Raw genomic sequence first — 27858 nt, 5'->3', positions numbered from 1 at the left:
AAACCTATCTTTAATTGAATTGAACCTCTCATCAATTATTTGAAGATAGGTTCAATCAATTTATGTGAATTGGGCGTTCTATACATTTGGAGTGATGGCAACCTTATTATTCATGATCTTATACATTGTTATTAGTCTGACTTTTTGTCCTTCTTTCAGCCAGAGGTTCCCAGTCTAAATATATTATCATAGACTTATATGGAGGGAGATTTATCAATGAAGGACAAAACATCTACATGTAGATTTTTTCCATTCTTTTTTTTTTTAGAATGATGGTCCTCAACTGTTTTTGATGACTCAGCTGAGGGTGCCACGTGTGGTGTAAGGGAGATAACTGATTATCAGAACAAGGAGAGTTATTGTAATCGAATGCACTCGTGGTGTTTATCGGATACCCTCGGCTATTTCCTTCCTGACACCATACTCGACATTACGAACTGGATAAGATGGGACGTTACATCTGCCGGCGATGCTTTAAATACAAAAAATTATCAATTTGTGCCATAACAATATTGTTTTTGCAGTTTACAATGTTTTATATGTTCAGCTTTGATAAGGACTTCCGTGATGGCAAAATTGGAAACAAGGTAAGAGAGATTATGATCATTATATCAATGCTGATGATGCAAGTGGTTGATGATGCTGAATCGCTGATTCTAGGATATTTGGGTACTGTATCGGGATAATAATCGGTTTTATACATTTGAAATAAATGCTCCGTCAATGACTATACGAACATGTTGCAAATATATATACCATAGACGCACACTGTTAAGTTTAAAAATAAAATAATGTACATTTTGGAGAATAGCAAAACTATCTATTTAGACTGAACTGTATGCAGATGACATTTATAGATGTTTCTACAATAAAAAAAAAGAGCATGCAAGATTGATAATTATAGCTTAGGTAGAGGTATTAGATTTTTTTATGATATTCATTACTGCAAGGCTTCAAGCTTACTCTCTAAATTTAGCAATCATTACTGTATCCTTTTTAGATTCTCATTTAATTAGTTTGCTAATTGTTTACCAGTCCACCTACATTGATATTGAGGGATTTTTTTAACAACTATACTGTAGCCAGCATTCTGTCAGCATTTCTAAGATTTTCCTCATGCCCTAGAGCTGACACCAGTGAGACACTGGACTTTTGTGAAAACATCTGGTGTTGGCGGGGTCAGAGGAAACTTGGGATGTCACTAATTGTGGTATAACTTTTTGTGAATGTTTTTCTTTCATTTCTTCCAAAATGAAGAGCATGGCATAACAATATTCAAATCACATAAATGTTTAAGAAAAAGCACGAGATAAAGATCAGTGAACATAGAATATATATATGTACACTTGGTAAACATAAATGTCAAGCATAAATTTTACGTGATATATTGTAATCAGCTTAAACTATTAGTATATGTGTTTCCAAATGATGAGCCATAGGACCTCCCAGTCAAATGTGAACTAAGATATATTCTGGCAATGAATGCAAATATGAAATAAATTCAATACCTGAAATAGATACAATTGCACACCACAATTTGTCACAAATACTAGATAATCGAAGAATCTTTTAATAAACAGTTTCAAATTGCATGGTCTACAATATCAGTATAAAAATACCCACAATAATCTTAACTTCAATCTCCAGGCATCTTAGATTATCAGCTAAAGCTGCAACAACTTATCAGTAATATCACTGGTTCACACCAACTCCAGCAAAAGACTGGGCCACAATACAAACCAATATAAAATACCCATTATGACGTCACCATACCACCCCACTTATGTTACCAACAATGTCTCCTTATGACGTCACAATTCTACATGTTGCCATGCATAACAATGAAGACCAACATGGTGAACATACAATGCCAACACTGTACCAAAATCTTCAGACACAAAAGCAGTCTGTTTAGACACATTCGTATAGAACACCGACACTCGACAATTCATTAAAAAAAGACAAGAACAAGAACATTGTGAAATACCTCTCTCCATTTTGACTGATGGACTTTACGCATTAAACATTACAGAACTTTCTATATTTATATACATATACCTCATAATATTTCATACTTAACCATTAGGCCAATGTCATATAATTTAACTAATAGGCCGTCATGCCAAATGGTATCAAATGCTTATTACAAATTACACATTACAATAAATACATTCTTGTAAATCAAACACTGTATGAAGTCTACATACATTCTTCTGGAATACTGACTTTGCTTGTTAGGAAATCAGAATCAATTAGGTTGTTAATTCTGATAACAAAGAATTCATTTCAAAGAATTTTTAAATACTGGCTAAATCGTTATTCCTCTATAACCATGGGGATGACAGGACAGAGGTACATTGTAGGGAAAGAGAGAGAAGTGAAGAAAGAAACTAGATAAATTCAGATTGAGAGAGGGAGATAAAAAGTAGGTGTGGCAAGACAGAGGAAGGGAGAGATTAGGAAAAAGAAAGCGAAGTTGAGAAAAAAAAACTAGACAGATTGAGATTGAGGGATGGAGATGAAAAGTGGGGGTGTCAACTTGTACAGAGAGAGAGAGAGCGAGCAATAGAGAGAGAGAGAGAGTCAGAAAGAGGGGGCTATAGTAGGGAATGTGTCACAAATATATCTTTCTTGTAAGAGCTCATTCTTTTTTTTCTCTCCAAATGTCATAAATATCCCATGTCGCATTTTTCCATATTTGCTGATGGTTTTCCTTTTTTCCGTGTCATCATAGTGCCTCATTTTTATTAATTTTTTTTTTATTATTATTCTTAGATTTCATAATGCATGTATAGGATTTCCTTGATTAAGAGGAAAAGCAAAAAGAAGGGAAAAGTAGAGAAAAGATCAGTCTTGCATAGAACAATTAAGATCATTCAAGGTGATTGCCATGATCCCTCTTATATCTCTTGTCAAGTTGTCATCATATACTATATCTACATGAATAAGTACACTTAGGTTTTTAGCTCACAGGTGACTATTCAGTATTGTGATATTCTTTTGTTGGCCAGCGTCCATTGTGCGTCATGTTACATTTTCAACTTCTAATAACCAAGAGGTCAAAGGTCATGATTTCGGCCAGTAGGATGGTGGGATGCAGGACTCCAACTGTTTTCAAATCAATGATCTTGACCTACTTTCAAGGTCACAGGGTCAAATATGTTACAATTTTTAACAACTTCTTCTAAGTAACTAAGAGGCCTAGGGTCCTGATATGAGGCCAGTAGCATACTTGGATGAAGGGCTGGCAAGTTTGTTCAAATGAATGACTTTGACCTACGTTCAGGGTCACAGGGGTAAACGTGTTAAAACTTGTAAATTACTTTTCAATAAACAAGAGGCCCTTAGTCATGATATTGAGACAGTTTAATTCAATTGAATGTCCTTGACCTACCTTCAAGGTCACACTGGTCATGATATTGAGACAGTTTAATTCAATTGAATGTACATGTACTGACCTTTTATCAAGGTCACACTGGTCAAATATCTTAAATTCATAATCTAATAACAAAAAACATCAACTATCAGTACGCATTTCAGAACTCGGGTGACGGTTTGGCCCATTGGCCTCTTATAAAGTTAATAGTGGTGACTGAGTGAAGTAGTCTCTCAAGACTGAAATCTGTTTTCAATGATTCCAATTGCAAAAACAGTGAAGATCACTAATTCCTTTTGTGATACAATCAGGCCTGCTTTGTCTAGTTTTAGAGCAAAGAATCTGTCGGTTATAAACAGATATCCGGATAATAGGTTTAACCCACCATGACATTTTGCAACAACAATCAGTAGATCCCAATTTAGTTTGTACTCTGTTATTTGACGATGGTAGATCCATTGAAGAGCAAACACTTTTAAACTATAGTAGACTTGCAAAAAGAAATGAAAAATATCAACAGTGTTTAAACATAGCTTCCCATGTATCTTCACATTTTTTTCTTTTGATTGCAAGAAGTTGAATATAGTCATCAATCATTTCAGGGTTAATCATAATTCAATTAGTGCTATATTCGCTTACTAAGTAAGCTTTCAACAGACAGGTCGTGGATTAAATCACTATGTATTGAAGTAAGCAGATAATCACAGGACAAAATTTGTTTTTCAAATGCAACCAATCGAATGAATGAAGCAAAAAGGAGTGCACCATTTTACTATGTAAACTAAATGTATACGTGTACATTTACAATATACAAACACATGCTTTGTGTAATTGGAAGTAAAATCCCTGGCAGAATGTGTTTTGAATTGAGAGGTCAGAAATCAAGTTGACATCTCTTAATAAATATAGAAACATGTACATCGCTTTCTTTTTCACTATGACAGTTTTTTTTCATAGTTGTACACATTTAAGCAATCTTGATAAGTTGTAAGTTAAAAATATGTAACTATAATTAACAAAGTGTCATTTTAGATTGAATGACCTACATAGATGTAAGTTGGTATGTCACATGTTCTTACTCTAGATGTTTACTTTAGTAACATTATATGGCTATGTAGTTATACATATACATGCGGCAGGTTTTATTTGTAAATAGTGTACATAGTGGTATGGCCGCCTTCTAAGCTTCTCGCTTAGTGGAAATTTCCCTTTAGCTCAGTCGGTAGAGCAGACCAGTAAGCCGAGGGTGGCTGGTTCGATCCCCGGTGCAGGCACACTAATCTCTTTCCTGTTATAATACAAAAGGTGAAAATTTAGAGTTTGTGAAACCATGCATGTCTTACACATGCACAATATTACAACCCAACATGTATAAAAGAAAATGCAATGTTCGTTGGGATTGCTGGACAGTTTCAGACACTTTCTTAGAAAGTCTCAATAGGAAAGGAAATGCTTAATCATGGTGAATGGTGCCAAATTGCAAAAAGCATGTGTTGGTGTATAGTTAATATGTAGTGTCTGGACTTAATTCGTGAAATTGGTTGGGTGGCAAAATGCATTATTCAGAGTCTGATTACTTCCAAATATAGTCTTTTTTCCTGACCTGATTCACTGAGGATTTATCACAGGTATAATTTAAATCTGAGTAAAAGTCATTTCATTTTATTACTTATTCTTGCAGTATATTCAGTAATCTAGGAAAAAAAGAAAATATCAAATATTCTTGTAGGGAGCAATTGAGTGAAAACATGCGGAATTTGATCTTTAAGGGAAATAATTTTGGTTTATGAATTCCATTATATACTTAAAAAACTTTAACCATCATATATGGGACTTTCAGTCAGACCTGAACAAACTTCAAAAGATCACAAACAGCTATAAACAAATTTTCGTGGTATAAAAAATCAATTGCCAACAAGGTTTGAGCCAAAGGCATATATGCAAATTTCTGTCAATAATTTGTGATTTTAATGGGGTACATGTACCAGGTATTTAAAATAATTTGTTTTCCATTTGATAATAATACAACTTGACTATTACCTATTGCCCTTAGGGATACTGATTGCACACAAATAATAATTAACATATAACTTTTCATTTTGATATTCAATAAAATATACAGGTACTAGGTAGTGTGTCAGGTCATTGTGTATGAAGACAGGAGCGTACACATTACTACTTACAGAACATCCAAACGAATGATCTTAATTGTTTTTTTCTTTTCATTTAGAATGCCAGAAACTTGCTATACTGAATACTTTTTTGAGCTTGTATCATAATCTAAGACACTGTAAACACACTGGTATATGGTTGTTCCATGATGTAGAATTAAGAAAACAGGTTATGGAATTCAAAGGGTTTATAATGTTTTATTTCTCAATTCTGTAAGCATTTTCCTTGTTTTGTTGGCCTCACTTTTGTCTGAGGTATAGCTAGTTGCCTTAAGCTGGTAGGATGTTTAAGGTAAGTCTAAAACAACCAAAACGTTTTACAATTAAGTCTCTCTGAAAAAACATGTTTTGCCTTCAGCTCTTTAAAAGGTAGGATCAGTTTTGCCCAGAATCCTCAAGTCTTTGATGGGATTATCCATTTGATTTTCAAGTCAGTACATTAGTGCATTTTATGAGAACATCATAATGTTACAGTATAACTATCAGTCTTTTGATGTTGAAAGCTGATCAACTGATAAAACTTTTTAAATGGCAGATACGTATACAAACACAACAAAGCCTTTAAAAGCAAATATTGTGAAATATCTTGATAATGAAACTGTTGTTTTGTCCTGTTATATACATGCCTACATACATATGTATACTAATGACATCAGGAATTTTACAATGTTTAAAGTCCTTAGATCTACAATACTTATGTGAAAAATCTGTAAATCCAGTTTTCAGGGAAACAATTCTCTTTAATAAATGAATTTAAAAAATACCTTACATTTGTTTGTGTTCACTTTCATAATCGTAATAAAGGAGATATTGATTGTTTTCGGCCAGCTCATCATTATTGTACTGATAATAATTAGCTGCCGATGTTTAAACATTGAAAATTACATTTCTCCAATAACAATGTACCAGGTTCTGTTGTATATACCGTAGTTGTATTCTGTTGTATATAGAACATTTTACATACATTTGTATTACTATTAGGCTGCAGGTCCTTTTATTGACTTTATAGCATTGTAATAAATGCTGCTATAGTTGTGAAATATTTTCCATAATTTGTTGGGTTTTTTAAAAAAAAGAAAAATAATAATTATCATATAATGAAAATAACTATTACTTTGTTTGTATATTTTTGAGTTTTAGATAAGGTTCACCATTGGAGATCAATATTTGTAGAATGTTATAAGAAAATCACACAAACAACAAAGTTTAATGTACAGGACCCATTACAGGAACAAGACGTTAAATTAGAATCTATTTGTAGCAACCTAAGAGAAAACCTCATGTTCATAAAATATTCCTTATGTTGGAAATTCAAAAGGTCTCGGGGAGCCTGTACATGTGTTACGGTTTATATATTTATGTATGACAACTTGGCTCAATATTTTGCAAAAATATCTATCAAAACAATGTTGTATGATTTCAAATCATCTTATATATTTAATAGCATGATCTGAAGCAAATTATGACCCCAACTTTGTAGCTAAATGTTTCACAAAGCTTTACTTTTTCATCAATTTATGTTTATTAATATCTGTTGTTTTGTTATAGAATGGAAAAGACCCACCTGACCCTGTAAAAGTTCAGCGGACATTTACACAGACATTAGATAATCATTTTAAAGACAATAATAACACCATCGACATACCACTAGCTTATTCCCCAAAGTGTGTCATTTCTGGCAAGGAAGCTATGTCAGCCATCAACCGCTCAAAAACACCGGGATGTAAGCAAGAGATTGCAGATGTCTACTGCCTAGCCGAGGAAGGCAAACTTTACCCAAGCAGTCTTCCAAACAATTGTCCATTTAAAGGTAAAATCTGAAATCTGGTAAAATAGTCTGTAAAGTTAGTCTGGGTACCCAGTTCTATAAGTTGTTTTGTTGAAGGGCTACTTAGAAATGTGTTCTTGACTCTTTGAATCGTTCTTGGTGATTTAGCAATTTAAGTCAAATTCTTTTGTTACATCTTGCAATTGCCACTTAGAGAAATTAAACATTGATTCCATTTACTTTTATTGTTGATCACTTATGAATTTTGTGTATATTGTGATTATTCAGGTCAAGTATCATTTTTCATTTGTTTTTAAATTATGTTAAATTATTTCCTTACCAACATTCAGGCACAAACAGTAAAGGCCAGTACCTAGGTTGTTACAGTGACAGTATGCATGCACGTGACTTAAGGTTTATCAAAGAATTTCCAGAGGACAATTCACCGACCAAATGCACAAACTTTTGTTTACTTTTAGGTAAGTCATGTTTCAGTACCTAGTATTGTTACTAGAGATATAGGACTGTCTTTATATAATGACTGGGAACTATAGATAAATGAGTGAGCTTATTAGATCAAATACACTATTATTATCCCCTGCCCAACAAAGTTTGTGGGGGATATACAAATGGATGCAGTCCATCCATCCGGATTCGCTTTCCGCACAATATCTTTTGAAGAAATAATTGGATTTTGATGAAACTTGCTTGCTACTTTTATTACCTAAACTCCTCGCTCAAGTTCGATTAACGGCAAATTCTGCGCATTTTTGATGAGGCTGCTGTGATCTGATTAGCTGATTGCTTTCCGCACAATATCTTTTTAAAGGAATGAATGGGTTTTGATGAAACTTGATTGGTAGACTTATTACCTAAACCCCTCGCTCAAGTTCAATTACCCGCATATTCCATGCATATTAAAGGAGACTGCTGTGATCTGATTGGCTGATTGCTTTCCACCAGATAACTTTTGGAGGAATTACTGGATTTTGATGAAACTTGCATGGTAGACTTATTACCTAAATATCTCGCTCAAGTTTAATTATCGGCATATTTCAAGCATATTTAATGAGGCTGCTGTGATCTGATTGGCTGATAGCTTTCCGCACAATATTTTTTTATATCTTTTGCACATCAAATTTGATACCTACTAGGGACTGGGCTCATTCAGGGTGATGAAATAGCATTTTCTTATCATTCCTACTGACGTTTAATAGATATGGACGAGCATTATATCTAACAGAGGCTAAATACCAACTACACAGGTATATATGATACATGTGTTTGGTTTGCTGTTTCAGGGTATGTTTATGCTGGTTTACAGTACAGTAAAGAGTGTTGGTGTGGGAATCATTATGGAACACACCAAAAGGATGAGGGAGGAAAGTGTAGTAGTCATTGTCCAGGCAACCCAGAACAAAAATGTGGTGGATACCTGGCCAACAGTGTCTACAGCACTGGTCTTAGTAGTGAGTGATGGCTAGGGATAATGATTCCAATTCGTACAGAAAAATGATCAAAGTTATTAAACATTTCCCATTCCCCAGATAGTTGTTATATGTATTAAGTACCTTATGAAATGCTCTAAGAATGCAAAGATCAATTATCACATCATTACTTTGGAACTCTCTCTTTTGGAAGGAGATTCACAACATTTGATGAGACTTAAAATTTTTTTACATATGCCAGCTCAATTGAAATCTCAAAGGTGTTTTAATTATGTTTAAAAGCAGTATGTATACCTATGTAGTTCAGGATGACGCCAGTTTAACAGTGATAAAGGAGTAAAAGATATGAACTAGATATCTGAACAAACATCTCCATAGATTTAGTGTATATTTACACCATGTTATAGTATCCAAACAGTGGTGTATAAAACAACAGGTTCTGCAGTCCATTACATTTTGACTCGCTGGTCAAGGTCAGTGGGTCAAGAGATGACTGCTTTCGAACTGAAAAGCTTGCATTGTATACTACAGTGTACATGATATTTCAAAGTCCTCCACCAGATTTAGTCTCAATTTTCACGACTCTAGTCTTCCTGATATATTTTAACTCAAAGTTTCATGCAGCAGTGTATCGTGCCTGATCGATTTTAATGGTCATTGCCAATAATTGGTCAAGGTTAAAGGATCATGTCATTCTCAACGACTTCAGTGGGTTTGTACTCAATTATGTCTTTTGTACAAAGTGATTGCAATTCAGGCTCCTTTGAGAAATGTGCAGTACAACTTCCGGTAGCAACAGTTATACAGTGCTGAGTATAGATCATAACAGTAAAAAATTCAGAAAAAGAAAAGTATACAAAAGTATAGTTTAATTCATAAAGAAGAAAATCTTATAAACTTTTCCTCACTCTTTTAGCTAAAATACTTTCCGAAGCATCCTTAGTATCAGAAGAGGCACAATTAGAGATGCAAGATGAGATGGTGAAAATTGTGTTTGTTTTCACCGTGAATGGACGAGCTGTTCGACAGATCCGTAGACTGATTAAGGCTGTATATCATCGTGATCATTACTACTACATACATGTTGATAAGGTATTGAAACTTTTTTAAAATATTTATTTTCTAACAACTTTATTTCTTCACATTTTTACCTTACACAAGAAATGAAAAGGAAAGGGAAGGATAAAGCATGAAAATAAGATGTCATAGATCTCTTAAGTTGTCTTTGTTGTACAATAAAACAAATATGATAAGGCATATAACAATATACTTGATGCGTTTCTAGTAACCGACTGACCCTATGTGAACGCTAATCTTATAGTCTTTCTCTCTTTTTTTTTTTCTTTTTTTTTTTGCATTTCAAAGTAATGCCAATTGATGTAAAAATATGTTCCTTACAATCTCAGTATAATCATTGACAATGAAGGAATTCTGTATTTTTGTTATTTTATTCCAGAGGCAAGAGTACCTATTCCGAGAGTTACTTCCCCTTGAAAAACAGTTTTCAAACATCCACCTGGCACGTACACGGTTTGCAACAATTTGGGGAGGGGCAAGTCTTCTTCAGGCCCACCTCCATTTTCTACAGGAACTGCTAGCCATGAAGGATTGGAAGTGGGACTATTACCTCAATCTGAGTGAGAGTGACTATCCATTGAAGTGAGTTCTTTTAATAGCATTTGTTATAGAAGTCCTGTCAGAGTCAAACAAGAAAATGTCATAAAGTAAGAGTGAAATAAATATTTCATTACAGTGATGATACTGTTCCAAATTCAATATTAAATGAATATATCTAAATATCGCTCATGAAATTATTATGATCAACACACTTTTTCTATATTTTATTAACTTTAATTTTTTTTTTAATTTCCCATGGCCAAGTGATAGCCTTAAAACGTGTTTTCGAAATCAATTTCAGGCGGTTGAAAGCATTGGAGCTATTCTTAACCAAACACAAAGGTTATACATTCCTGAAATCTCATGGCAGGGAAACAATGCGGTAAGATCCTCAGCCGTCCTGTGAATGTTTGATCAGGGTAACATTGCTTTAATATCCTCGGCCTTGGCCATGTGACTGTTTGGTCAGGGAAACAATGCATTAAGATCTCGGCCTTGGTCGGGTGAATGTTTGGTCAGGGAAATAATGCTTTAAGATCCTCGGCCTTGGTCGGGTAAATGTTTGGTCAGGGAAACATTGCAGTAAGAGTCTGGGTCCTGTGAATGTTTGGTAAGGGAAACAATGCAGTAAGGATTTGTGTTTTTATATTCTAATGCAAAGTCCTGATTTTTACCAATTTTATGAATATAAATGCATACTTTATACTACATGTATATATTTTCAGTTGGTGTAATTCTACATAAATTACTTAAACAAATACATTGCAGGTTTATACAGAAACAGGGATTGGAGAACACCTTTTTGGAGTGTGACAACCACTTGTGGAGGGTAGCACGCCGAACATTTCCCGCTGGTTTTCGTCTGGATGGAGGTAGTGACTGGGTCGCTCTCCATCGGGAATTCAGTGTCTATGCCTCACAATCAAAGTCTAAGCTGGTATCTGGTCTAAAGCAGGTGTTCAAATACACACTACTTCCAGTAGAGGTTTGTTATATTACAATACTAATGGTAGAAGTTTGTTACAATATAATACTACAAGTAGAGGTATGTTACATTACAATACCACCAGTAGAGGTATGTTACATTACAATACCACCAGTAGAGGTTTGTTACATTACAATACCACCAGTAGAGGTTTGTTATATAACAATATTACCAGTAGAGGTTTGTTATATTACAATATTACCAGTAGAGGTTTGTTATATTACAATACCACCAGTAGAGGTTTGTTACATTACAATACCATCAGTAGAGGTTTGTTACATGTTATATTACAATACCACCAGTAGAGGTTAATTATATTACAATACTACCAGTAGAAGTATGTTACATTACAATACCACCAGTAGAGGTTTGTTACATTACAATACTACCAGTAGAGGTTTGTTACATGTTATATTACAATATTACCAGTAGAGGTTTGTTATATTACAATACCACCAGTAGAGGTTTGTTACATTACAATACCACCAGTAGAGGTTAGTAACATTACAATACCACCAGTAGAGGTTTGTTATATTACAATACCACCAGTAGAGGTATGTTATATTACAATACCACCAGTAGAGGTTTGTTACGTTACAATACCATCAGTAGAGGTTTGTTATATTACAATACCACCAGTAGAGGTTTGTTACATTACAATACCACCAGTAGAGGTTAGTAACATTACAATACTACCAGTAGAGGTTAGTAACATTACAATACTACCAGTAGAGGTTTGTTACATTACAATACCACCAGTAGAGGTTAGTAACATTACAATACCACCAGTAGAGGTTTGTTATATTACAATACCACCAGTAGAGGTTAGTTATATTACAATACTACCAGTAGAGGTTTGTTATATTACAATACCACCAGTAGAGTTTGTTATATTACAATACTACCAGAAGAGGTTTGTTTCAATACAATACCACCAGTAGAGGTTTGTTACAATACAATACCACCAGTAGAGGTTTGTTACATTACAATACCACCAGTAGAGGTTAGTAACATTACAATACTACCAGTAGAGGTTTGTTACGTTACAATACCACCAGTAGAGGTTAGTTATATTACAATACCACCAGTAGAGGTTTGTTACATTACAATACCACCAGTAGAGGTTTGTTATATTACAATACCACCAGTAGAGGTATGTTACAATACAATACCGCCAGTAGAGGTTTGTTATATTACAATACTACCAGTAGAGGTTTGTTATATTACAATACCACCAGTAGAGGTTTGTTACATTACAATACCACCAGTAGAGGTTAGTTATATTACAATACCATCAGTAGAGGTTTGTTATATTACAATACTACCAGTAGAGGTTTGTTATATTACAATACCACCAGTAGAGGTTTGTTACATGTTATATTACAATAACACCAGTAGAGGTTAGTTATATTACAATACCACCAGTAGAGTTTGTTATATTACAATACCACCAGTAGAGGTTTGTTACATTACAATACCACCAGTAGAGGTTAGTTATATTACAATACCACCAGTAGAGGTTTGTTATATTACAATACTACCAGTAGAGGTTTGTTATATTACAATACCACCAGTAGAGGTTTGTTACATGTTATATTACAATAACACCAGTAGAGGTTAGTTATATTACAATACCACCAGTAGAGTTTGTTATATTACAATACCACCAGTAGAGGTATGTTACATTACAATACCACCAGTAGAGGTTTGTTATATTACAATACCACCAGTTGAGGTATGTTACAATACAATACCGCCAGTAGAGGTTTGTTATATTACAATACTACCAGTAGAGGTTAGTAACATTACAATACTACCAGTAGAGGTTTGTTACGTTACAATACCACCAGTAGAGGTTAGTTATATTACAATACCACCAGAAGAGGTTTGTTACATTACAATACCACCAGTAGAGGTTTGTTATATTACAATACCACCAGTAGAGGTTTGTTATATTACAATACTACCAGTAGAGGTTTGTTATATTACAATACCACCAGTAGAGGTTAGTTATATTACAATACTACCAGTAGAGGTTTGTTATATTACAATACCACCAGTAGAGTTTGTTATATTACAATACTACCAGAAGAGGTTTGTTTCAATACAATACCACCAGTAGAGGTTTGTTACAATACAATAACACCAGTAGAGGTTTGTTATATTACAATACCACCAGTAGAGGTTTGTTACATTACAATACCACCAGTAGAGGTTTGTTACATTACAATACCACCAGTAGAGGTTTGTTATATTACAATACTACCAGTAGAGGTTTGTTATATTACAATACTACCAGTAGAGGTTTGTTATATTACAATACCACCAGTAGAGGTTAGTTATATTACAATACTACCAGTAGAGGTTTGTTATATTACAATACCACCAGTAGAGTTTGTTATATTACAATACTACCAGAAGAGGTTTGTTTCAATACAATACCACCAGTAGAGGTTTGTTACAATACAATAACACCAGTAGAGGTTTGTTATATTACAATACCATCAGTAGAGGTTTGTTATATTACAATACCACCAATAAAGTTTGTTATATTACAATACCACCAGTAGAGGTTTGTTACATTACAATACCACCAGTAGAGGTTAGTAACATTACAATACCACCAGTAGAGGTTTGTTATATTATAATACCACCAGTAGAGGTTTGTTACATGTTATATTACAATAACACCAGTAGGGGTTAGTTATATTACAATACTACCAGTAGAGGTTTGTTATATTACAATACTACCAGTAGAGGTTTGTTATATTACAATACCACCAGTAGAGGTTTGTTACATGTTATATTACAATACCACCAGTAGAGGTTTGTTATATTACAATACCACCAGTAGATGTTTGTTACATGTTATATTACAATACCACCAGTAGAGGTTTGTTATATTACAATACCACCAGTAGATGTTTGTTACATGTTATATTACAATACCACCAGTAGATGTTTGTTACATGTTATATTACAATACCACCAGTAGAGGTTTGTTACAATACAATAACACCAGTAGAGGTTTGTTATATTACAATACCACCAGTAGATGTTTGTTACATGTTATATTACAATACCACCAGTAGAGGTTTGTTACAATACAATAACACCAGTAGAGGTTTGTTATATTACAATACCACCAGTAGAGGTTTGTTACATGTTATATTACAATACCACCAGTAGAGGTTTGTTATATTACAATACCACCAGTAGATGTTTGTTACATGTTATATTACAATACCACCAGTAGAGGTTTGTTATATTACAATACCACCAGTAGAGGTTTGTTATATTACAATACCACCAGTAGAGGTATGTTACATTACAATACCACCAGTACAGGTTTGTTACAATACAATACCACCAGTAGAGGTATGTTATATTACAATACCACCAGTAGAGGTTTGTTACATTACAATACCACCAGTAGAGGTTTGTTATATTACAATACTACCAGTAGAGTTTGTTATATTACAATACCACCAGTTGAGGTTAGTTATATTACAATACCACCAGTAGAGGTTTGTTATATTACAATACCACCAGTAGAGTTTGTTATATTACAATACCACCAGTAGAGTTTGTTATATTACAATACCACCAGTAGAGGTATGTTACATTACAATACCACCAGTAGAGGTTTGTTATATTACAATACCACCAGTAGAGGTATGTTACAATACAATACCGCCAGTAGAGGTTTGTTATATTACAATACTACCAGTAGAGGTTAGTAACATTACAATACTACCAGTAGAGGTTTGTTACGTTACAATACCACCAGTAGAGGTTAGTTATATTACAATACCACCAGTAGAGGTTTGTTACATTACATGTACAATACCACCAGTAGAGGTTTGTTATATTACAATACTACCAGTAGAGGTTTGTTATATTACAATACCACCAGTAGAGGTTAGTTATATTACAATACTACCAGTAGAGGTTTGTTATATTACAATACCACCAGTAGAGTTTGTTATATTACAATACTACCAGAAGAGGTTTGTTTCAATACAATACCACCAGTAGAGGTTTGTTACATTACAATACTACCAGTAGAGGTTTGTTACGTTACAATATTACTAGTAGATGTTTGTTACAATACAATACCACCAGTAGAGGTTAGTTATATTTCAATACTTCTAGCAATCTGATTAAAATCATCTCTTTATGTTTTTTGTTTACTGTGTATTGTATTGACCAATAAGAACAAGAAAGGAAGCACTACCATCTAATCAATAGGTCTTGAGGAATTGTGATCACACATTAAGACTCAGGATAGAGGGTAGATGTTTATATTATGTTGATATAGGAGACTAATAGAATCTATCACAGGGTCTGTTCCGTGGACAGGGATATCTCAACCCGAGTGTAAGAGTTTGAGTGTAAGAGTTTGGCCAGTCAGCACGAGGCTTGCCGAGTGCTTGCCTGCCAAACTCTTACACGAGGATTGTGATATCCTTGTTCGCGGGAACAGACCCATGTTTGATTATTTTTCTCACATACTTGCAAGCTAATGTAAGCTTTTATGACAGTTTTTCATCGCGCCATCTGCAATGCTCATGGTTACTCAACGTAAAATGATGACGTTACGTTATTGTGAGCAGCGTCATATAGCACATGCCGCCTGTCTTTACTCCCCTGTGTAAGATCAATTTATCTTTTCCCTAGCAACCACGGGATAAACCTGTGAAGTATGTGGGAAATATCAGTCAATGATTTGTCCTCTTTGATCATTTTTGTACAATGTTAAAGGTTATAACACAGAGAATATCTGAGTGCTTGTTTGTTTTGATTTTATGGGATTTTAAAACAGACAGCGTTATATGAGTATGGATGTCAAGATGCTAACCAAGCATGGTGAAAATATCAAGGAAGATAGCATTTGGAATATTCATACCAAACAAAACCATCAAATCTTTATTAAATGTAGATTAATGTGTTGTGTGTTTGCAGTCTTTCTTTCACACGCTGATCCACAACAGCCCATTCTGTGACAAGTGTGTTGACAATAACTTACACATGACCAACTGGCGTAGACGACAAGGGCTGTAAGTGTCAGTATAAACACATTGTCGACTGGTGTGGCTGCTCTCCCAATGATCTCAAGTCCAGTGACTTTGACAGACTCCTGGTATGTTGTTTTGTGTGGGGTTGAATTTTTAAAAGGAATGAAATTAAACTAAGTACTTGTGTTACAGATATTTCATATTATCATATAACTGTCTCTTTTAACTTTTAATATTCATTGATAGATAGTTAAACTACCAAAATACTTGTGTTACAGATATTTCATATTATCATATAACTGTCTCTTTTAACTTTTAATATTCATTGATAGATAGTTAAACTACCAAAATAGTTTGGAGTTTGATTTTCAAAGACAATTCGGTGCAGATGAAAACATTTCTATCATCTTTGTAATCCCATGGATGACAGTCTTTATGACTTTGCTATTTGTCAGATAAGTGTGTTTGACTGGACAATTCTCACTAATTTTTTATTTGATTTAAGGCCTATGAGCATAGGCCTATATTCTTTTCAAGAAAGTTTGAAGCCATTGTCAACCAAGATATCATCAACAGTTTGGACATCTACCTTTTTGGAAAGACAAACGAAGGTATAAAATAAACTTCAGGACCAATACAAACTAATTGTGTCTTGATGAATGTAGTACTTATTTTACTTAACTGTACAATAAATTAACAATTAAAGATGCTACATTGCTATTAGTGTATACACTGCTTCTCTCAAATAGCCATTAAATGATGGCCGCAGTACAGAAATAATATCAAATTAGCTGATGAAAACGACAAATAACAGGATCCTAATAATGATCACTTTCAAGACAGACAAACAAATATATAGGTGGAGCATGATAGAATTTCTTCAGGATTCAATTAGTTATAATTAATTTTTCTTTGTTTTCATGGTAAATACTCAAATGTGATTGGTCGAAAAATTCTTTTAATTCTTCTATGAAAGAAATTCCGAGAATGGCGCGAAAAATGTGACGTCACAATACAACAATTGACGTTGCGTATTGATTTGAGAAAAAGAATTCCATTTAAAACCAGTAAAATTGTACATAAAACATGTTTTAAATTAGAAAATCATTTTCAAAAATTAATTATAAGCGTTGATGTCAATTTTATTTTTTAGTTTCATCAGAGTATGAAACAAATTTTGTTTGCAAACTTCTGTAAGAAATCGCTACGCGGATTCATACAGTTTGCAAACAAAATTTGTTTCATACGCCGATTAAACTAAAAAAAAATGAAATCAATGCTTGAATTTATCCAATTTAGATTTAAAAGATAAAAAACATAAACATAAACTCTTGGAGGGCGATAATAGTGTAAAGTATGTAACTCTTGGAGGGCGATAATAGTGTAAAGTATGTAGCTCTTGGAGGGCGATAATAGTGTAAAGTATGTAGCTCTTGGAGGGTGATAATAGTGTAAAGTATGTAACTCTTGGAGGGCGATAATAGTGTAAAGTATGTAGCTCTTGCAGGGTGATAATAGTGTAAAGTATGTAACTCTTGGAGGGCGATAATAGTGTAAAGTATGTAACTCTTGGAGGGCGATAATAGTGTAAAGTATGTAACTCTTGGAGGGTGATAATAATGTAAAGTATGTAACTCTTGGAGGGCGATAATAGTGTAAAGTAGATGTATGTAACTCTTGGAGGGCGATAATAATATAAAGTATGTAACTCTTGGAGGGCGATAATAATGTAAAGTAGATGTATGTAACTCTTGGAGGGTGATAATTGTGCAAAGTATGTAACTCTTGGAGGGTGATAATAGTGTAAAGTAGATGTATGTAACTCTTGGAGGGTGATAATTGTGTAAAGTATGTAACTCTTGGAGGGCAATAATAATATAAAGTATGTAGCTCTTGGAGGGCGATAATAATGTAAAGTATGTAACTCTTGGAGGGCGATAATAATGTAAAGTATGTAACTCTTGGAGGGCGATAATAATGTAAAGTATGTAACTCTTGGAGGGCGATAATAATGTAAAGTATGTAACTCTTGGAGGGCGATAATAATGTAAAGTATGTAGCTCTTGGAGGGCGATAATAATGTAAAGTATGTAACTCTTGGAGGGCGATAATAATGTAAAATATGTAACTCTTGGAGGGCGATAATAGTGTAAAGTATGTAACTCTTGGAGGGCGATAATATTGTAAAGTATGTAACTCTTGGAGGGCGATAATATAAAGTATGTAACTCTTGGAGGGCGATAATAATTTAAAGTAGATGTATGTAGCTCTTGGAGGGCGATAATAATGTAAAGTATGTAACTCTTGGAGGGTGATAATAGTGTAAAGTAGATGTATGTAACTCTTGGAGGGCGATAATAGTGTAAAGTATGTAACTCTTGGAGGGTGATAATAGTGTAAAGTATGTAACTCTTGGAGGGTGATAATAGTGTTAAGTATGTAACTCTTGGAGGGCGATAATAGTGTAAAGTATGTAACTCTTGGAGGGCGATAATAGTGTAAAGTATGTAACTCTTGGAGGGTGATAATAGTGTAAAGTATGTAACTCTTGGAGGGCGATAATAGTGTAAAGTAGATGTATGTAACTCTTGGAGGGCGATAATAGTGTAAAGTATGTAACTCTTGGAGGGTGATAATAGTGTAAAGTATTTAACTCTTGGAGGGCGATAAATTGATAATAGTGCAAAGTATGTAACTCTTGGAGGGTGATAATAGTGTAAAGTATTTAACTCTTGGAGGGTGATAATAGTGTAAAGTATGTAACTCTTGGAGGGTGATAATAGTGTTAAGTATGTAACTCTTGGAGGGTGATAATAGTGTTAAGTATGTAACTCTTGGAGGGCGATAATAATGTAAAGTATGTAACTCTTGGAGGGTGATAATAATTTAAAGTAGATGTATGTAGCTCTTGGAGGGCGATAATAATGTAAAGTATGTAACTCTTGGAGGGTGATAATAGTGTAAAGTAGATGTATGTAACTCTTGGAGGGCGATAATAGTGTAAAGTATGTAACTCTTGGAGGGTGATAATAGTGTAAAGTATGTAACTCTTGGAGGGTGATAATAGTGTAAAGTATGTAACTCTTGGAGGGCGATAATAGTGTAAAGTAGATGTATGTAACTCTTGGAGGGCGATAATAGTGTAAAGTATGTAACTCTTGGAGGGTGATAATAGTGTAAAGTATTTAACTCTTGGAGGGCGATAAATTGATAATAGTGCAAAGTATGTAACTCTTGGAGGGTGATAATAGTGTAAAGTATTTAACTCTTGGAGGGTGATAATAGTGTAAAGTATGTAACTCTTGGAGGGTGATAATAGTGTAAAGTATGTAGCTCTTGGAGGGTGATAATAGTGTAAAGTATGTAACTCTTGGAGGGCGATAATAGTGTTACATGTAAGTATGTAACTCTTGGAGGGTGATAATAGTGTTAAGTATTTAACTCTTGGAGGGCAATAATAATGTAAAGTATGTAACTCTTGGAGGGCGATAATAGTGTAAAGTATTTAACTCTTGGAGGGTGATAATAGTGTAAAGTATTTAACTCTTGGAGGGGGATAAATTGATAATAATGTAAAGTATGTAACTCTTGGAGGGCGATAATAGTGTTAAGTATGTAACTCTTTGAGGGCGATAATAGTGTAAAGTATTTAACTCTTGGAGGGTGATAATAGTGTAAAGTATTTAACTCTTGGAGGGGGATAAATTGATAATAATGTAAAGTATGTAACTCTTGGAGGGCGATAGTGTTAAGTATGTAACTCTTTGAGGGCGATAATAGTGTAAAGTATTTAACTCTTGGAGGGCGATAATAGTGTAAAGTATTTAACTCTTGGAGGGCGATAAATTGATAATAGTGTTAAGTATGTAACTCTTGGAGGGCGATAATAGTGTTAAGTATGTAACTCTTGGAGGGTGATAATAGTGTAAAGTATGTAACTCTTGGAGGGCGATTATAGTGTTAAGCATGTAACTCTTGGTTTATACAATGTATAAAAATATACAGGCTATTTTTATTTCTAATTCAGCATGCTTTATTTGTTGGTGATATACCATCGTTAATTGATGAGAAGTTTTGGTATTTATATTTCTTGATTGCTGAGTTGGTACTTGTCTGTTACAGAAATGAGTGACCATTACTGGCAAAATGAGTACCACCACTTAGATGTAAATACAAAAAAGAAAGATGAACACCATTCTTTCTACATGTCCTTTCTCCGACGAGCAGCTAGTGACCTTGAACTTCAAGCTCAATGTCGTATTCGTCCACAAAAACTGCTGGAGGTGCATCTTCTGTATATCCGTGACCATTTCAGTGGAGTTCTTACTCTCTACGAGGCTTTGGATGAAAACACCAAAAATATTGTAACCATGGAGACACATGTGCAATGGGTGAAAAGTTACTCTGTGATAAAACCAGTAGGAGCAATCGGAAGACTTATAAGTCTTGAGGTAAGTATAAATGAAGGACGTTTGATGAGGTCATATCATTGTTATGATTGTGTATACTGCACGTGAAAGATTGATTCATTGATTTCATGATTTTGAGTTTGACTTTGTTTGTTTTCATAGCTCACTTTCATTCTTGTTTTCTAACATAGCAAATTAAGGAAAGTTTCCTGCTCAGAGTTATCTGGTAATAAGCCCATCCATTTATATTGCTTTATAGGAAAAAATGTTATCAAATTTTATTACATTGTCCTTCACAAAGCCAACCCCTGGTGCTTATCACAGGAGAAATAGTGCTTAAAACTGTCCCACCAAGAGTGACCTAACATCGGTGTGCAAGTGCAGAAACGTAGTTCCATTTATTTTGAAATCATTCAGAAACTGAAACATATATTGATTATATAAATATGCTTGATTTTCACAGGTTGGAACTGAGTTTGACTTGAAAGAATTGATATTTAGAAATTATGCCCAGCTTTTAGGGCCTTACAGTGACCTTGCCTTGCGACATGTTTGGGGTCAAGGTAAAGAAGTCACAGTCTCCATAGCATGGATCGATCCCGCCAACATCGTAGCAGCATCTTACGAAGTGACTGTACCAAAATCAAGTGTTGAATATGTAGGTAATCACAAACCACAATTATCAGTCCCTCTGCGACCTGGGGTGTGGACTGTGAAACTGATGCACCACTGGACCATTCTCGCAGAAACAAAATTTCTTGTTATTCCTCTCACAATGTTGAATGGCCAACCTATTAATCCAGTGGAAGCAGAATTATCTCATGGTGGGCCAAAGGAATTTTACGCATCAAAGGACTTCTCAGAATTCAGGAATGTCCTGAAAATTAACGCATCCAACTTGTTTTTAAATGAAGCTATATCTAATAGTAAAAAGACAGGAACCGCTTTGGAATCTTGGATTGACAATTTAACAGAGGAATTCTGGTCAATACAATCCACTTGCTCTATTGATGCAGAACACTGTCCTCAAATTGACCTTTGTGATACAACTTCTTGGAGTTCAAGGTCACCCGATCCTAAATCTGAAATCCGAACCATGGATGTTCATACAGGGCACTTGGTCAGCTGACGTGACAACTAAGTTTAGATTTACAAGCAAATTGCTGTGATATATTTAGTTCTAATAATTGTTTGTGTAACTAGAAAGACAAAAATTCATAAATATAATGTATTTTATTTCCTTTACAGTTCAATGAAGGTAGTTTAAATCATAAAATTTCCCTGAGTAAAATATCGTAATTTTATAACTTTTCTCTTGTTATGTTGACTAAGAAATTTATACCATTTTAACTACAGTAAAAAACCAAATGTTAGTTAGCGTATATACAGTATACTGTTTATATGATATTCACAGAAATGTCATTAAATAGAACATTTTCTTTTTCTAACTGCAATATTCAAGTTAATATATGACAGAAACAAATCAAACTTTTCTAAATTGAAGATTAAATTTCAAGCCTAAGAATATTTGAGTTCAGAAAACAAACCTGAAACATTAGAATATTTCAGTTCAGAAGATAAACCTTGAATATCATCATTAATTGGAATGTTAAATGTGCAATGGTATAATTATAATGGAGTAATTCCAACAGATTTAAACAGTGAGGGTATATTGTTGGGTGTTATTTTGTTATATCATGAAATTATATAAGTAACTGCTTTAAATATACAGTAAAACCCCACTTACTCAAACTTGCATTACTCAAATACCCCATAATCGTCTAACTGTTTGCTTGGTCCCAACAATGTCCTTGTATATTTTTACATTAACGTTGGATACCCCATATTCCACAAACTAATATTTGTCTGCATAAATCCTACCTCGTCAAACAGGTGGTCACCCGTCAATTTTTACCTGTGTTACACATAGTGGCTTGATTACCAGTACACACATTCACTACCATCTTTTCATTCTAATTATGATTTTATGGATAAATTTCTTTTAAGTTTGTATGAATTTGCTGTACAATCAGAACCTTTTATTTTTGTGTAAAAACAAAATTACGGAATGTCGATATTAAGGGAAGGTAATAGAGGATTATGCGCAACAGTGGTCACTTAATTTTTAATATCGGAAAACATTTGCACTTATTTTTTTTGTGATTCCGTCAGTTCAGATCAACCATGTTCTAGTAAGCTTTTGCAATATTTTGAGCAAATTGTTTTCTTGGAACTGGATGACTGAATCATTCAGGTTAAATATTTGTTTAAATAATCAAATGTAGTCAAATCTTTATATTTTCCCTTTTTTACTACAGTAATTAAAAAACCATGATAAATCACAACTATCGGTGACATTACCGAGTAGTCATTCATTGAGTGTAATGTAACATACATACAATTAGTACCGTACCTATAATGGTATCGGACTAACCTCCGATAACTTGAATACCTCGTATTCCTCGATCTATTAACATGGTCCCTAGCAGTTCAAGTTAGCAGGGTTTTACTGTATTTCATCTTTAGCTTCATAGTCTAAATACAAGAGGACTGCTTCAATGTGGCCATTCTGCAGCATTAACATGTCTGGTCATAACCTACATGTATCTATACTTAGTGTTGTAAAGGCTCAATATGTGAAAAAGGCCTTGTAATCAATTTTATTGTTTACATGTAGATATCATAGTTGCAAGCTTATATTCTATGCTTTGTTTAAGATTAAAATGTATATATCTGATCCAAAGTAATGAAATACCCAGTGATTCCAATATTTTTCATGAATTCAGCCATGATGTAGCCAATATCAGGTTGGCCTGATAAAATTGTGTGTGTGGGAGATACTACTGCTTTATATTGTCAGCAAGTCAATTTATTACTACTCATTGTTATTACATTTATCGTGGTGCTTTTGGAAATAATTTTATCTGGAGTCAAAGTTTTCCTATTGGTGGTACTTGAATTATTTACACAACTGATGCTGGGCGTCAATGATGTGTGGTTGTCAATATTTTGTTCTTGTATTTAGCTTTTGTGCAAAGTCATATCTAACTGCTTGTAACTTCACAAATCCACCATTTTGGATTATTTGATGATTGTTGAAGTTCAGTTTATACTTTATGTTTTAATGTACATGTTTAATTTATTAGTGCTTTATACAGATCTGTACTTGTCTAAAAGAAAAGGTATGGAATTTTGTCACGAAAAGTACTTTGAATGTTTCAGTGTAAAAACAATGTGAATTTAATCAAAATAAGAATTACAGATTTACATCAAGGACATTTTTTCAACAGAGACAAAAAATGTATATCTGTGCTTATCAGCAAAATCATTGTAATGATAATTTACTTAATTATTTTTCAGATTAATTTTGAGTATTTTGTATGGCTTGTCTGTTTTTGATGAATGAAGTATTATCCTTGATTCATTAATCTAGGATTGTTCTAAATAATTGCATTTATTTTGTGAAAAAAATAGTTTGTCAATGTAAAGCCAGAATGTATTTGTGTAATTGTAGGCATAATCAAATTGTGGCATGTAAAAATTTGTTAAAGAAAAAAATATCAACACTGTACATATTTTTATAATTTTTATATTTAGATAATTTAGTTGTCTGATGTTAATTGCTGATGATAGTCTTTAATTGTATAGCATGTGTTTTTTTCTACAATGTGAGAAAAAAGAAATGATAATCCATTTTATCTACTTAAGTGAATGAGATAATGAGTTATGTTAATATTTTCCATTCCAAAAATCAAGAATTGAAGATCAAAAGATTTTTATGACATGTACTTTGTATTTTGCCAGATGAACAATTTTGCGTGTCCAGTTGAAATGGTTACACTAGTCAAACCTGAAAGAAACTGACATAAACACATCACTGATCTCTTTGGACACTTGAAAGTGGCCGTATACGAAAAACATTTACACATTCTGGGGTGGGAATAAATCACCATCACCTAGCACAGGGAGTTGGCACGAGTTTCCGACCAACTGTTCCAGGTACTGTATATGTACTACATGTATCCTGTTTATGGATCATGGTTCGGGAATTTGTGCTAAGTCCCTGTGTCACCCACCATTTTACTTGAATCTTGATTTAACAGGGCGAGGGGCACCACGGTAGGTGCCACATGTGGTAGAGGAAATATTTGTCCATTATACCTTGTTTAACTTCCTATCTCTTGTGTGTCGATTCATACAACTTTTCTTGTTTGTTTCGATGTTTTCAGTGTGTGTATCATCTTTTTGTGTATTGACATTGACTTCATGTATACAATATTTTATAGCAGTTTACTGTTGTGTGGTATGTTTACCAAAGTCATTTGTAAATGAATATATTTGCGCATGATACAAGTCAATGAATTCCAAAATCCAAAATCAATCATCCCATCTTATCAAATGGGAAATTTGTAGTCATTTTTGATAATATGTGATAAATGTTGACTATATGTTATTTAAACATTGCTTTTATAATATATTTATTTTGTTTAAAAAACAGCATGACTGCCAAAGTGTAACTGCCCTCTAGATCCTATAAACAAGATTTACAATTGTTTTAATACACTTTACTTTGTTGACATGTTTCTCCTGTTGAGTAAATTTCTATCAGCACGCTAATCTCTGTAGAAGATAGACTGGAGTTGGTTGAGTCAGTGTCTTCCAGGTTTCCTGTCTTCTACCATTTTCGATCATGATGGGTTGAAAACAAATAGATATCTTTACTAGAAATTAACAAAGAAAATTTTGGTCCATTTTGGTAACACCATCTCCATTAAGAAATACATTGATTTTTTTCTTAAAACTTTGATTTATAAAAACTGTTAAAAAAACCTGAACCATTGAATAAATCTCTAGTATCATACAGCCATGAACAATATAAAAAAGCTAACAAATTTTGTTTACTGGGTTAAAATTAAATGTTCGGTAATAAACTTATTGATACATGTAAATGAAATCAAATTAGTTAAGTTTTCAAATGATAATAATTGGTTTTTAGCTCACCTGGACCAAAGGTCCGGTGAGCTTATGTCATGGCGCGGCGTCCGTCGTCTGTCGTCCATCCGTCTGTAAGTTCTTATTGAATTTTGGCCAAATTTGGTCAGAAACATCCTTGGTGGAAGGGGATCAGATTTTGCATAAAGGGTGACTCTGACCCCCAAGGGGCTGGAGGGGCGGGGCCCCAATAGGGGAAATAGAGGTAATTCCTTTAAATCACTACTAGTCATGAAGTTGGATTTGAACCCAATTTGGTCAGAAACATCCTTTGGGGAAGGGGAACAGATTTTGCATAAAATGGTGACTGACCCCTGAGGGACCAAATGAGCGGGGCCCAATAGGGGAAATAGAGGTAATTCCTTTAAATTGCTACTAGTCATTAAGTTATGAATGGATTTGAACCCAATTTGGTCAGAAACATCCTTTGGGGAAGGGGAACAGATTATGTCTAAATGGTGACTCTGACTCCCTGAGGGGCCAAATGGGCGGGGCCCAATAGGGGAAATAGAGGTAATTCCTTTAAATTGCTACTAGTCATAAAGTTATGAATGGATTTGAACCCAATTCGGTCAGAAACATCCATTGGGGAAGGGGAACAGATTTTGCATAAATGGTGACTCTGACCCCCGAGGGGCCAAATGGGCGGGGCCCAATAGGGGAAATAGAGGTAATTCCTTTAAATTGCTACTAGTCAGAAAGTCATGAATGGATTTGAACCCAATTCGGTCAGAAACATTCTTGGGGGAAGGGGAACAGATTTTGCATAAATGGTGACTCTGACCCCCGAGGGGCCAAATGGGTGGGGCCCAATAGGGGAAATAGAGGTAATTCCTTTAAATTGCTACTAGTCATAAAGTCATGAATGGATTTAAACCCAATTTGGTCAGAAACATCCTTGGGGGAAGGGGAACAGATTTTGCATAAATGGTGACTCTGACCCCGAGGGGCCAAAGGGGCGGGGCCCAATAGGGGAAATAGAGGTAATTCCTTTAAATTGCTACTAGTCAGAAAGTTATGAATGGATTTGAACCCAATTCGGTCAGAAACATTCTTGGGGGAAGGGGAACAGATTTTGCATAAATGGTGACTCTGACCCCCGAGGGGCCAAATGGGTGGGGCCCAATAGGGGAAATAGAGGTAATTCCTTTAAATTGCTACTAGTCATAAAGTCATGAATGGATTTAAACCCAATTTGGTCAGAAACATCCTTAGGGGAAGGGGAACAGATTTTGCATAAATGGTGACTCTGACCCCCGAGGGGCCAAATGGGCGGAGCCCCATATGGGAAATAGAGGTAATTCCTTCAAATTGCTACTAGTCATAAAGTTATGAATGGATTTGAACCCAATGTAGTCAGAAACATCCTTGGGGGAAGGGGAACAGATTTTGCATAGTCATAAAGAAATGAATGCATGTTCTAAAAACAATTCTTGAGGTATTTCAGACCCTTAGAGAGTCTGGACTTCGTTATTTCTTTAAAGCAGCTGGGATTCCCCACACTATAACCATATTTAGCATGGTTTGAGATTTACAAATAAAACGAATTGAACATGAACATAAGTTTGACATTTGGTCTTATCCAACCAGGTGGGCAATACAGGCCCCATGGGCCTCTTGTTTGTTTTGTCAGATTGTGTGCATGATGATGTTGAACCCAACCACCGATATTATTTTTCACTAATGTAATTTGATTTTGTTATTTAGCATAAAGCTACAAGTAAGTTTCCAGGAAGCCAAACATTTTATTCCCACCTACCGGCTTCTTTATTATACAATTCTCCTATTGCACTTGAAAGCAAAATATATCATTCTATCAAAATATTTTTTTTTTATTGTGGAGTTCTTTCCTGATTTCACACTTACTAAGTCATTTATATGTCCATCCTAATGACATTGGAGAAGTTATAGAAAAAATATTGAAGATGAATCATCACTGATACAAAGGTACCTATATATACAGTAGTTTTTAGAGAAAGTGCATAGCTTTAACTTCAGGTATATAGCTTTATTAATACCTTACTTATTTTCTTTTCTTTCTGCTGCATCTTTTTGCTGTATTTTGTTATGGACA

General features: G+C 34.2%; 1 protein-coding gene across 1 annotated transcript; it reads left to right on the top strand.

The window, feature by feature from the left end:
* Window positions 1-437: 437 nt before the first annotated feature.
* On the top strand, window positions 438-25369 carry LOC117330041 (xylosyltransferase 1-like). The gene is given in 13 exon segments (XM_033888264.1): window positions 438-587; window positions 7096-7357; window positions 7666-7794; window positions 8617-8784; window positions 9680-9855; window positions 10220-10422; window positions 10682-10762; window positions 11149-11365; window positions 16331-16417; window positions 16419-16508; window positions 16889-16994; window positions 20506-20834; window positions 21256-25369. Coding segments are annotated over 13 exon segments (2655 nt in total). The 5' UTR covers window positions 438-446; the 3' UTR covers window positions 21922-25369.
* The last annotated feature ends 2489 nt before the right edge of the window (window positions 25370-27858 follow it).

Source organism: Pecten maximus, chromosome 1 (genome assembly GCF_902652985.1).
Source record: "Pecten maximus chromosome 1, xPecMax1.1, whole genome shotgun sequence".
NCBI classification, from domain to species: domain Eukaryota; kingdom Metazoa; phylum Mollusca; class Bivalvia; order Pectinida; family Pectinidae; genus Pecten; species Pecten maximus.
The sequence above is the reverse complement of the archived record's forward strand: the minus strand, read 5'-3'. Positions and strand labels throughout refer to the sequence as shown.